Consider the following 12,220-nt stretch of genomic DNA (forward strand, 5'->3'; position numbering starts at 1 on the left):
TCATCCAGGCAAATGATGTGTGGTCGTAATGAAGTGGGGTCATCTTAGCCCACCAGGTGCGGCCTTGAGGCAGTATGGTCGCCCAGCCGCATGAGGTGCAGTCGTGTGGCAGTGCGGTCTGCAAGGCCTATCATGTGCAGTCGTGTGGCAGTGCTGTCGGCAAGGCCCATCAGGAGCTGTCTCGATGCACTGATGTTGGCAAGGACCATCATGTGCAGACGAGAGGCAGTGCGTTCGGCCAGGCCCTTCAAGTGCAGACGAGAAGCAGTGCGTTCGGCCAGGCCCATCAAGTGCAGACGAGAGGGAGTGCGTTCGGCCAGACCCATCAAGTGCAGACGAGAATCAGTGTGTTAGGCCAGGACCATCAATTGCAGACGAGAGGCAGTGCGTTCGGCCAGGCCCATCAATTGCAGACGAGAGGCAGTGCGTTCGGCTAGGCCCATCAAGTGCAGACGAGAGGCAGTGCGTTCGGCCAGGCCCATCAACTGCAGACGAGAGGCAGTGCGTTCGGCCAGGCCATCAACTGCAGACGAGAGGCAGTGCGTTCGGCCAGGCCCATCAACTGCAGACGAGAGGCAGTGCGTTCGGCCAGGAGCATCAACTGCAGACGAGAGGCAGTGCGTTCGGCCAGGCCCATCAAGTGCAGACGAGAGGCAGTGCGTTCGGCCAGGCCCATCAAGTGCAGACGAGAGGCAGTGCGTTCGGCCAGGCCCATCAAGTGCAGACGAGAGGCATTGCGTTCGAACAGGCCCATCAAGTGCAGACGAGAGGCATTGCGTTCGTCCAGGCCCATCAAGTGCAGACGAGAGGCAGTGCGTTCGGCCAGCCCATCAAGTGCAGACCGTAGGCAGTGCGTTCGGCCAGGCCCATCAAGTGCAGACCATAGGCAGTGCGTTCGGCCAGGCCCATCAAGTGCAGACCATAGGCAGTGCGTTCGGCCAAGCCCATCAAGGTCAGACCATAGGCAGTGCTTTCGGCCAGGCCCATCAAGTGCAGACGAGAGGCAGTGCCTTCGGCCAGGCCCATCAAGTGCAGACCATAGGCAGTGCGTTCGGCCAGGCCCATCAAGTGCAGACCATAGGCAGTGCGTTCGGCCAGGCCCATCAAGTGCAGACCATAGGCAGTGCCTTCGGCCAGGCCCATCAAGTGTAGACGAGATGCAGTGCCATCGGCCAGCCCATCAAGTGCAGACGAGAGGCAGTGCGTTCAGCCAGGCCCATCAAGTGCAGAGGAGAGGCAGTGCGTTCGGCCAGGCCCATCAAGTATAGACGAGAGGCAGTGCGTTCGGCCAGGCCCATCAAGTGCAGACGAGAGGCAGTGCATTCAGCCAGGCCCATCAAGTGGAGACGAGAGGCAGTGCGTAAGGCCATGTCCATCAAGTGCCGTGATGAGGCAATGCTTTCGGCCAGGTCCATCAGATCCGGTAGTGAAGCAGTGGAGTTGGCCAGGCCCATTAGATGTAGTCCTGTGGTTGGACAAGCCAGCCAGATCAGTTACAGTCAGAAAGGCCAATCAGCCGATTCCGTGTAGTCATCCATTCAAATGAGGTGTGGAAGTAATGAAGTGGGGTCATCTTAGCCCACCAGGTGCGGCCTTGGAACAGTATGGTCGCCCAGCCGCATGAGGTGCAGTTGTGTGGCAGTGCTGTCGGGAAGGCCTATCAGGTGCAGTCGTGTGGCAGTGCTGTCGGCAAGGCCCATCAGGAGCTGTCTCGATGCACTGATGTTGGCAAGGACCATCAAGTGCAGACGAGAGGCAGTGCGTTCGGCCAGGCCCATCAAGTGCAGACGAGAAGCAGTGCGTCCGGCCAGGACCATCAAGTGCAGACGAGAGGCAGTGCGTTTGGCCAGACCCATCGAGTGCAGACGAGAATCAGTGTGTTAGGCCAGGACCATCAATTGCAGACGAGAGGCAGTGCGTTCGGCCAGGCCCATCAAGTGCAGACGAGAGGCAGTGCGTTCAGCCAGGCGCATCAAGTGCAGAATTGAGGCAGTGCGTTCGGCCAGGCCCATCAAGTGCAGACCATAGGCAGTGCGTTCGGCCAGGCCCATCAAGTGCAGACCATAGGCAGTGCGTTCGGCCAGGACCATCAAGTGCAGACCATAGGCAGTGCGTTCGGCCAGGACCATCAAGTGCTGACCATAGGCAGTGCGTTCGGCCAGGACCATCAAGTGCAGACCATAGGCAGTGCGTTCGGCCAGGCCCATCAAGTGCAGACCATAGGCAGTGCGTTCGGCCAGGCCCATCAAGGTCAGACCATAGGCAGTGCGTTCGGCCAGGCCCATCAAGTGCAGACGAGAGGCAGTGCCTTTGGCCAGGCCCATCAAGTGCAGACGAGAGGCAGTGCCTTCGGCCAGGCCCATCAAGTGCAGACGAGAGGCAGTGCCTTCGGCCAGGCCCATCAAGTGCAGACGAGAGGCAGTGCCTTCGGCCAGGCCCATCAAGTGCAGACGAGAGGCAGTGCCTTCGGCCAGGCCCATCAAGTGCAGACGAGAGGCAGTGCCTTCGGCCTGGCCCATCAAGTGCAGACGAGAGTCAGTGCCTTCGGCCAGGCCCATCAAGTGCAGACGAGAGGCAGTGCCTTCGGCCAGGCCCATCAAGTGCAGACGAGAGGCAGTGCCTTCGGCCAGGCCCATCAAGTGCAGACGAGAGGCAGTGCCTTCGGCCAGGCTAATCAAGTGCAGACGAGAGGCAGTGCCTTCGGCCAGGCCCATCAAGTGCAGACGAGAGGCAGTGCCTTCGGCCAGGCCCATCAAGTGCAGACGAGAGGCAGTGCCTTCGGCCAGGCCCATCAAGTGCACACGAGAGGCAGTGCCTTCGGCCAGGCCCTTCAAGTGCAGACGAGAGGCAGTGCCTTCGGACAGGCCCATCAAGTGCAGACGAGAGGCAGTGCCTTCGGACAGGCCCATCAAGTGCAGACGAGAGGCAGTGCCTTCGGCCAGGCCCATCAAGTGCAGACGAGAGGCAGTGCCTTCGGCCAGGCCCATCAAGTGCAGACGAGAGGAAGTGCCTTCGGCCAGGCCCATCAAGTGCAGACGAGAGGTAGTGCCTTCGGGCAGGCCCATCTAGTGCAGACGAGAGGCAGTGCCTTCGGCCAGGCCCATCAAGTGCAGACGAGAGGCAGTGCCTTCGGCCAGGCCCATCAAGTGCAGACGAGAGGCAGTGCGTTCGGCCAGGCCCATCAAGTGCAGACCATAGGCAGTGCGTTCGGCCAGGCCCATCAAGTGCAGACCATAGGCAGTGCGTTCGGCCAGGCCCATCAAGTGCAGACCATAGGCAGTGCGTTCGGAGAGGCCCATCAAGGTCAGACCATAGGCAGTGCTTTCGGCCAGGCCCATCAAGTGTAGACCATAGGCAGTGCCTTCGGCCAGGCCCATCAAGTGCAGACCATAGGCAGTGCGTTCGGCCAGGCCCATCAAGTGCAGACCATAGGCAGTGCGATCGGCCAGGCCCATCAAGTGCAGACCATAGGCAGCGCCTTCGGCCAGGCCCATCAAGTGCAGACGACAGGCAGCGCCTTCGGCCATTCCCATCAAGTGCAGACGAGAGGCAGTGCGTTCGGCCAGGCCATCAAGTGCAGACGAGAGGCAGTGCGTTCGGCCAGGCCCATCAAGTGGAGACGAGAGGCAGTGTGTTCGGCCAGGCCCATCAAGTGGAGACGAGAGGCAGTGCGTAAGGCCATGTCCATCAAGTGCCGTGATGAGGCAATGCTTTCGGCCAGGTCCATCAGATCCGGTGGTGAAGCAGTGGAGTTGGCCAGGCCCATTAGATGTAGTCCTGTGGTTGGACAAGCCAGCCAGATCAGTTACAGTCAGAAAGGCCAATCAGCCGATTCCGTGTAGTCATCCAGGCAAATGAGGTGTGGAAGTAATGAAGTGGCGTCATCTTAGCCCACCAGGTGCGGCCTTGAGGCAGTATGGTCGCCCAGCCGTATGAGGTGCAGTCGTGTGGCAGTGCTGTCGGCAAGGCCCATCAGGTGCAGTCGTGTGGCAGTGCTGTCGGCAAGGCCCATCAGGAGCTGTCTCGATGCACTGATGTTGGCAAGGACCATCAAGTGCAGACGAGAGGCAGTGCGTTCGGCCAGGCCCATCAAGTGCAGACGAGAGGCAGTGCGTTCGGCCAGACCCATCAAGTGCAGACGAGAGGCAGTGCGTTCGGCCAGGCCCATCAATTGCAGACGAGAGGCAGTGCGTTCGGCCAGGAGCGTCAAGTGCAGACGAGAGGCAGTGCGTTCGGCCAGGCGCATCTAGTGCAGACGAGAGGCAGTGCGTTCGGCCTGGCCCATCAAGTGCAGACCATAGGCAGTGCGTTTGGCCAGGCCCATCAAATGCAGACCATAGGCAGTGCGTTCGGCCAGGCCCATCAAGTGCAGACCATATGCAGTGCGTTCGGCCATTCCCATCATGTGCAGACCATAGGCAGTGCGTTCGGCCAGGCCCATCAAGTGCAGACCATAGGCAGTGCGTTCGGCCAGGCCCATCAAGTGCAGACCATATGCAGTGCGTTCGGCCATTCCCATCAAGTGCAGACCATAGGCAGTACGTTCGGCCAGACCCGTCAAGTGCAGACGAGAATCAGTGCGTTCGGCCAGGCCCGTCAATTGCAGACGAGAGGCAGTCCGTTCGGCCAGGCCCGTCAAGTGCAGACGAGAGGCAGTGCGTTCGGCCAGGCCCGTCAAGTGCAGACTTGAGGCAGTGCGTTCGGCCAGGCCCGTCAACTGCAGACGAGAGGCAGTGCGTTCGGCCAGGCCCGTCAACTGCAGACGAGAGGCAGTGCGTTCGGCCAGGCCCGTCAAGTGCAGACGAGAGGCAGTGCGTTCGGCCAGGCGCATCTAGTGCAGACGAGAGGCAGTGCGTTCGGCCAGGCCCATCAAGTGCAGACCATAGGCAGTGCGTTCGGCCAGGCCCATCAAGTGCAGACCATAGGCAGTGCGTTCGGCCAGGCCCATCAAGTGCAGACCATAGGCAGTGCGTTCGGCCAGGCCCATCAAGTGCAGACCATAGGCAGTGCGTTCGGCCAAGTCCATCAAGTGCAGACCATAGGCAGTGCGTTCGGCCAGGCCCATCAACTGCAGACCATAGGCAGTGCGTTCGGCCAGGCCCATCAAATGCAGACCATAGGCAGTGCGTTCGCCCAGGCCCATCAAGTGCAGACCATAGGCAGTGCGTTCGGCCAGGCCCATCAAGTGCAGACCATAGGCAGTGCGTTCGGCCAGGATCATCAAGTGCAGACCATAGGCAGTGCGTTCGGCCAGGCCCATCAAGTGCAGACCATAGGCAGTGCGTTCGGCCAGGCCCATCAAGTGCAGACCATAGGCAGTGCGTTCGGCCAGGCCCATCAAGGTCAGACCACAGGCAGTGCTTTCGGCCAGGCCCATCAAGGTCAGACCACAGGCAGTGCTTTCGGCCAGGCCCATCAAGTGCAGACCATAGGCAGTGCTATCGGCCAGGCCCATCCAGTGCAGACGAGAGGCAGTGCCTTCGGCCAGGCCCATCCAGTGCAGACGAGAGGCAGTGCCTTCGGCCAGGCCCATCAAGTGCAGACGAGAGGCAGTGCCTTCGGCCAGGCCCATCAAGTGCAGACGAGAGGCAGTGCCTTCGGCCAGGCCCATCAAGTGCAGACGAGAGGCAGTGCCTTCGGCCAGGCCCATCAAGTGCAGACGAGAGGCAGTGCCTTCGGCCAGGCCCATCAAGTGCAGACGAGAGGCAGTGCCTTCGGCGAGGCCCATCAAGTGCAGACGAGAGGCAGTGCCTTCGGCCAGGCCCATCAAGTGCAGACGAGAGGCAGTGCCTTCGGCCAGGCCAATCAAGTGCAGACGAGAGGCAGTGCCTTCGGCCAGGCCCATCAAGTGCAGACGAGAGGCAGTGCCTTCGGCCAGGCCCATCAAGTGCAGACGAGAGGCAGTGCCTTCGGCCAGGCCCATCAAGTGCAGACGAGAGGCAGTGCCTTCGGCCAGGCCCATCAAGTGCAGCCGAGAGGCAGTGCGTTCGGCCAGGCCCATCAAGTGCAGCCGAGAGGCAGTGCGTTCGGCCAGGCCCATCAAGTGCAGCCGAGAGGCAGTGCGTTCGGCCAGGCCCATCAAGTGCAGCCGAGAGGCAGTGCGTTCGGCCAGGCCCATCAAGTGCAGCCGAGAGGCAGTGCGTTCGGCCAGGCCCATCAAGTGCTGACGAGAGGCAGTGCGTTCGGCCAGGCCCATCAAGTGCAGACGAGAGGCAGTGCGTTCGGCCAGGCCCATCAAGTGCAGACGAGAGGCAGTGCGTTCGGCCAGGCCCATCAAGTGCAGACCATAGGCAGTGCGTTCGGCCAGGCCCATCTAGTGCAGACCATAGGCAGTGCGTTCGGAGAGGCCCATCAAGGTCAGACCATAGGCAGTTTGTTCGGCCAAGCCCATCAAGGTCAGACCATAGGCAGTGCTTTCGGCCAGGCCCATCAAGTGTAGACCATAGCAAGTGCTATCGGCCAGACCCATCAAGTGCAGACGAGAGGCAGTGCCTTCGGCCAGGCCCATCAAGTGCAGACCATAGGCAGTGCGTTCGGCCAGGCCCATCAAGTGCAGACCATAGGCAGTGCGTTCGGCCAGGCCCATCAAGTGCAGACCATAGGCAGCGCCTTCTGCCATGCCCATCAAGTGCAGACAACAGGCAGCGCCTTCGGCCATTCCCATCAAGTGCAGACGAGAGGCAGTGCGTTCGGCCAGGCCATCAAGTGCAGACGAGAGGCAGTGCGTTCGGCCAGGCCATCAAGTGCAGACGAGAGGCAGTGCGTTCGGCCAGGCCCATCAAGTGGAGACGAGAGGCAGTGCGTAAGGCCATGTCCATCAAGTGCTGTGATGAGGCAATGCTTTCGGCCAGGTCCATCAGATCCGGTGGTGAAGCAGTGGAGTTGGCCAGGCCCATTAGATGTAGTCCTGTGGTTGGACAAGCCAGCCAGATCAGTTACAGTCAGAAAGGCCAATCAGCCGATTCCGTGTAGTCATCCAGGCAAATGAGGTGTGGAAGTAATGAAGTGGCGTCATCTTAGCCCACCAGGTGCGGCCTTGAGGCAGTATGGTCACCCAGCCGTATGAGGTGCATGTCGTGTGGCAGTGCTGTCGGCAAGGCCCATCAGGTGCAGTCGTGTGGCAGTGCTGTCGGCAAGGCCCATCAGGAGGTGTCTCGATGCACTGATGTTGGCAAGGACCATCAAGTGCAGACGAGAGGCCGTGCGTTCGGCCAGACCCATCAAGTGCAGACGAGAGGCAGTGCGTTCGGCCAGGCCCATCAATTGCAGACGAGAGGCAGTGCGTTCGGCCAGGAGCGTCAAGTGCAGACGAGAGGCAGTGCGTTCGGCCAGGCGCATCTAGTGCAGACGAGAGGCAGTGCGTTCGGCCTGGCCCATCAAGTGCAGACCATAGGCAGTGCGTTTGGCCAGGCCCATCAAATGCAGACCATAGGCAGTGCGTTCGGCCAGGCCCATCAAGTGCAGACCATAGGCAGTGCGTTCGGGAAGGGCCATCAAGTGCAGACCATATGCAGTGCGTTCGGCCATTCCCATCAAGTGCAGACCATAGGCAGTGCGTTCGGCCAGGCCCATCAAGTGCAGACCATAGGCAGTGCGTTCGGCCAGGCCCATCAAGTGCAGACCATATGCAGTGCGTTCGGCCATTCCCATCAAGTGCAGACCATAGGCAGTACGTTCGGCCAGACCCGTCAAGTGCAGACGAGAATCAGTGCGTTCGGCCAGGCCCGTCAATTGCAGACGAGAGGCAGTCCGTTCGGCCAGGCCCGTCAAGTGCAGACGAGAGGCAGTGCGTTCGGCCAGGCCCGTCAAGTGCAGACTAGAGGCAGTGCGTTCGGCCAGGCCCGTCAACTGCAGACGAGAGGCAGTGCGTTCGGCCAGGCCCGTCAACTGCAGACGAGAGGCAGTGCGTTCGGCCAGGCCCGTCAAGTGCAGACGAGAGGCAGTGCGTTCGGCCAGGCGCATCTAGTGCAGACGAGAGGCAGTGCGTTCGGCCAGGCCCATCAAGTGCAGACCATAGGCAGTGCGTTCGGCCAGGCCCATCAAGTGCAGACCATAGGCAGTGCGTTCGGCCAGGCCCATCAAGTGCAGACCATAGGCAGTGCGTTCGGCCAGGCCCATCAAGTGCAGACCATAGGCAGTGCGTTCGGCCAAGTCCATCAAGTGCAGACCATAGGCAGTGCGTTCGGCCAGGCCCATCAACTGCAGACCATAGGCAGTGCGTTCGGCCAGGCCCATCAAATGCAGACCATAGGCAGTGCGTTCGCCCAGGCCCATCAAGTGCAGACCATAGGCAGTGCGTTCGGCCAGGCCCATCAAGTGCAGACCATAGGCAGTGCGTTCGGCCAGGATCATCAAGTGCAGACCATAGGCAGTGCGTTCGGCCAGGCCCATCAAGTGCAGACCATAGGCAGTGCGTTCGGCCAGGCCCATCAAGTGCAGACCATAGGCAGTGCGTTCGGCCAGGCCCATCAAGGTCAGACCACAGGCAGTGCTTTCGGCCAGGCCCATCAAGGTCAGACCACAGGCAGTGCTTTCGGCCAGGCCCATCAAGTGCAGACCATAGGCAGTGCTATCGGCCAGGCCCATCCAGTGCAGACGAGAGGCAGTGCCTTCGGCCAGGCCCATCCAGTGCAGACGAGAGGCAGTGCCTTCGGCCAGGCCCATCAAGTGCAGACGAGAGGCAGTGCCTTCGGCCAGGCCCATCAAGTGCAGACGAGAGGCAGTGCCTTCGGCCAGGCCCATCAAGTGCAGACGAGAGGCAGTGCCTTCGGCCAGGCCCATCAAGTGCAGACGAGAGGCAGTGCCTTCGGCCAGGCCCATCAAGTGCAGACGAGAGGCAGTGCCTTCGGCCAGGCCCATCAAGTGCAGACGAGAGGCAGTGCCTTCGGCCAGGCCCATCAAGTGCAGACGAGAGGCAGTGCCTTCGGCCAGGCCAATCAAGTGCAGACGAGAGGCAGTGCCTTCGGCCAGGCCCATCAAGTGCAGACGAGAGGCAGTGCCTTCGGCCAGGCCCATCAAGTGCAGACGAGAGGCAGTGCCTTCGGCCAGGCCCATCAAGTGCAGCCGAGAGGCAGTGCGTTCGGCCAGGCCCATCAAGTGCAGCCGAGAGGCAGTGCGTTCGGCCAGGCCCATCAAGTGCAGCCGAGAGGCAGTGCGTTCGGCCAGGCCCATCAAGTGCAGCCGAGAGGCAGTGCGTTCGGCCAGGCCCACAAGTGCAGCCGAGAGGCAGTGCGTTCGGCCAGGCCCATCAAGTGCTGACGAGAGGCAGTGCGTTCGGCCAGGCCCATCAAGTGCAGACGAGAGGCAGTGCGTTCGGCCAGGCCCATCAAGTGCAGACGAGAGGCAGTGCGTTCGGCCAGGCCCATCAAGTGCAGACCATAGGCAGTGCGTTCGGCCAGGCCCATCTAGTGCAGACCATAGGCAGTGCGTTCGGAGAGGCCCATCAAGGTCAGACCATAGGCAGTTTGTTCGGCCAAGCCCATCAAGGTCAGACCATAGGCAGTGCTTTCGGCCAGGCCCATCAAGTGTAGACCATAGCAAGTGCTATCGGCCAGACCCATCAAGTGCAGACGAGAGGCAGTGCCTTCGGCCAGGCCCATCAAGTGCAGACCATAGGCAGTGCGTTCGGCCAGGCCCATCAAGTGCAGACCATAGGCAGTGCGTTCGGCCAGGCCCATCAAGTGCAGACCATAGGCAGCGCCTTCGGCCATGCCCATCAAGTGCAGACAACAGGCAGCGCCTTCGGCCATTCCCATCAAGTGCAGACGAGAGGCAGTGCGTTCGGCCAGGCCATCAAGTGCAGACGAGAGGCAGTGCGTTCGGCCAGGCCATCAAGTGCAGACGAGAGGCAGTGCGTTCGGCCAGGCCATCAAGTGCAGACGAGAGGCAGTGCGTAAGGCCATGTCCATCAAGTGCTGTGATGAGGCAATGCTTTCGGCCAGGTCCATCAGATCCGGTGGTGAAGCAGTGGAGTTGGCCAGGCCCATTAGATGTAGTCCTGTGGTTGGACAAGCCAGCCAGATCAGTTACAGTCAGAAAGGCCAATCAGCCGATTCCGTGTAGTCATCCAGGCAAATGAGGTGTGGAAGTAATGAAGTGGCGTCATCTTAGCCCACCAGGTGCGGCCTTGAGGCAGTATGGTCACCCAGCCGTATGAGGTGCTTGTCGTGTGGCAGTGCTGTCGGCAAGGCCCATCAGGTGCAGTCGTGTGGCAGTGCTGTCGGCAAGGCCCATCAGGAGGTGTCTCGATGCACTGATGTTGGCAAGGACCATCAAGTGCAGACGAGAGGCCGTGCGTTCGGCCAGACCCGTCAAGTGCAGACGAGAGGCAGTGCGTTCGGCCAGGCCCGTCAATTGCAGACGAGAGGCAGTGCGTTCGGCCAGGCCCGTCAATTGCAGACGAGAGGCAGTGCGTTCGGCCAGGCCCGTCAAGTGCAGAAGAGAGGCAGTGCGTTCGGCCAGGCCCGTCAAGTGCAGACTAGAGGCAGTGCGTTCGGCCAGGCCCGTCAACTGCAGACGACAGGCAGTGCGTTCGGCCAGGCCCGTCAACTGCAGACAAGAGGCAGTGCGTTCGGCCAGGCCCGTCAAGTGCAGACGAGAGGCAGTGAGTTCGGCCAGGCCCGTCAAGTGCAGACCATAGGCAGTGCGATCGCCCAGGCCCATCAAGGTCAGACCATAGGCAGTGCGTTCGGCCAAGCCCATCAAGGTGAGACCATAGGCAGTGCGTTCGGCCAAGCCCATCAAGGTGAGACCATAGGCAGTGCGTTCGGCCAGGCCCATCAAGTGTAGACCATAGGCAGTGCGTTCGGCCAGGCCCATCAAGTGCAGACCATAGGCAGTGCGATCGGCCAGGCCCATCAAGTGCAGACCATAGGCAGCGCCTTCGGCCAGGCCCATCAAGTGCAGACCATAGGCAGCGCCTTCGGCCAGGCCCATCAAGTGCAGACGACAGGCAGCGCCTTCGGCCATTCCCATCAAGTGCAGACGAGAGGCAGTGCGTTCGGCCAGGCCATCAAGTGCAGACGAGAGGCAGTGCGTTCGGCCAGGCCCATCAAGTGGAGACGAGAGGCAGTGTGTTCGGCCAGGCCCATCAAGTGGAGACGAGAGGCAGTGCGTAAGGCCATGTCCATCAAGTGCCGTGATGAGGCAATGCTTTCGGCCAGGTCCATCAGATCCGGTGGTGAAGCAGTGGAGTTGGCCAGGCCCATTAGATGTAGTCCTGTGGTTGGACAAGCCAGCCAGATCAGTTACAGTCAGAAAGGCCAATCAGCCGATTCCGTGTAGTCATCCAGGGAAATGAGGTGTGGAAGTAATGAAGTGGCGTCATCTTAGCCCACCAGGTGCGTCCTTGAGGCAGTATGGTCGCCCAGCCGTATGAGGTGCAGTCATGTGGCAGTGCTGTCGGCAAGGCCCATCAGGTGCAGTCGTGTGGCAGTGCTGTCGGCAAGGCCCATCAGGAGCTGTCTCGATGCACTGATGTTGGCAAGGACCATCAAGTGCAGACGAGAGGCAGTGCGTTCGGCCAGGCCCATCAAGTGCAGACGAGAGGCAGTGCGTTCGGCCAGACCCATCAAGTGCAGACGAGAGGCAGTGCGTTCGGCCAGGCCCATCAATTGCAGACGAGAGGCAGTGCGTTCGGCCAGGAGCGTCAAGTGCAGACGAGAGGCAGTGCGTTCGGCCAGGCGCATCTAGTGCAGACGAGAGGCAGTGCGTTCGGCCAGGCCCATCAAGTGCAGACCATAGGCAGTGCGTTTGGCCAGGCCCATCAAATGCAGACCATAGGCAGTGCGTTCGGCCATTCCCATCAAGTGCAGACCATAGGCAGTGCGTTCGGCCAGGCCCATCAAGTGAAGACCATAGGCAGTGCGTTCGGCCAGGCCCATCAAGTGCAGACCATATGCAGTGCGTTCGGCCATTCCCGTCAAGTGCAGACCATAGGCAGTGCGTTCGGCCAGACCCGTCAAGTGCAGACGAGAATCAGTGCGTTCGGCCAGGCCCGTCAATTGCAGACGAGAGGCAGTCCGTTCGGCCAGGCCCGTCAAGTGCAGACGAGAGGCAGTGCGTTCGGCCAGGCCCGTCAAGTGCAGACTAGAGGCAGTGCGTTCGGCCAGCCCGTCAACTGCAGACGAGAGGCAGTGCCTTCGGCCAGGCCCGTCAAGTGCAGACGAGAGGCAGTGCGTTCGGCCAGGCGCATCTAGTGCAGACGAGAGGCAGTGCGTTC

General features: G+C 61.0%; 1 protein-coding gene across 1 annotated transcript; it reads left to right on the top strand.

Annotated features, from left to right (window-relative positions):
* The first annotated feature begins 10,152 nt into the window (after positions 1-10,152).
* Positions 10,153-10,788, top strand: LOC126331050 (seminal vesicle secretory protein 2-like). Its single transcript, XM_049996438.1, has one exon. The coding sequence runs from the start codon at positions 10,153-10,155 to the stop codon at positions 10,786-10,788; it is 636 nt and encodes a 211-aa protein (XP_049852395.1).
* Positions 10,789-12,220: the final 1,432 nt, after the last annotated feature.

This window comes from Schistocerca gregaria, chromosome 2 (genome assembly GCF_023897955.1).
Source record: "Schistocerca gregaria isolate iqSchGreg1 chromosome 2, iqSchGreg1.2, whole genome shotgun sequence".
In the NCBI taxonomy this organism is placed as follows: domain Eukaryota; kingdom Metazoa; phylum Arthropoda; class Insecta; order Orthoptera; family Acrididae; genus Schistocerca; species Schistocerca gregaria.

Bases quoted from the DNA above. Each gene is read 5' to 3' on its own strand.
- LOC126331050 (XM_049996438.1), top strand. From the start codon at position 10,153: ATGAGGTGCTTGTCGTGTGGCAGTGCTGTCGGCAAGGCCCATCAGGTG.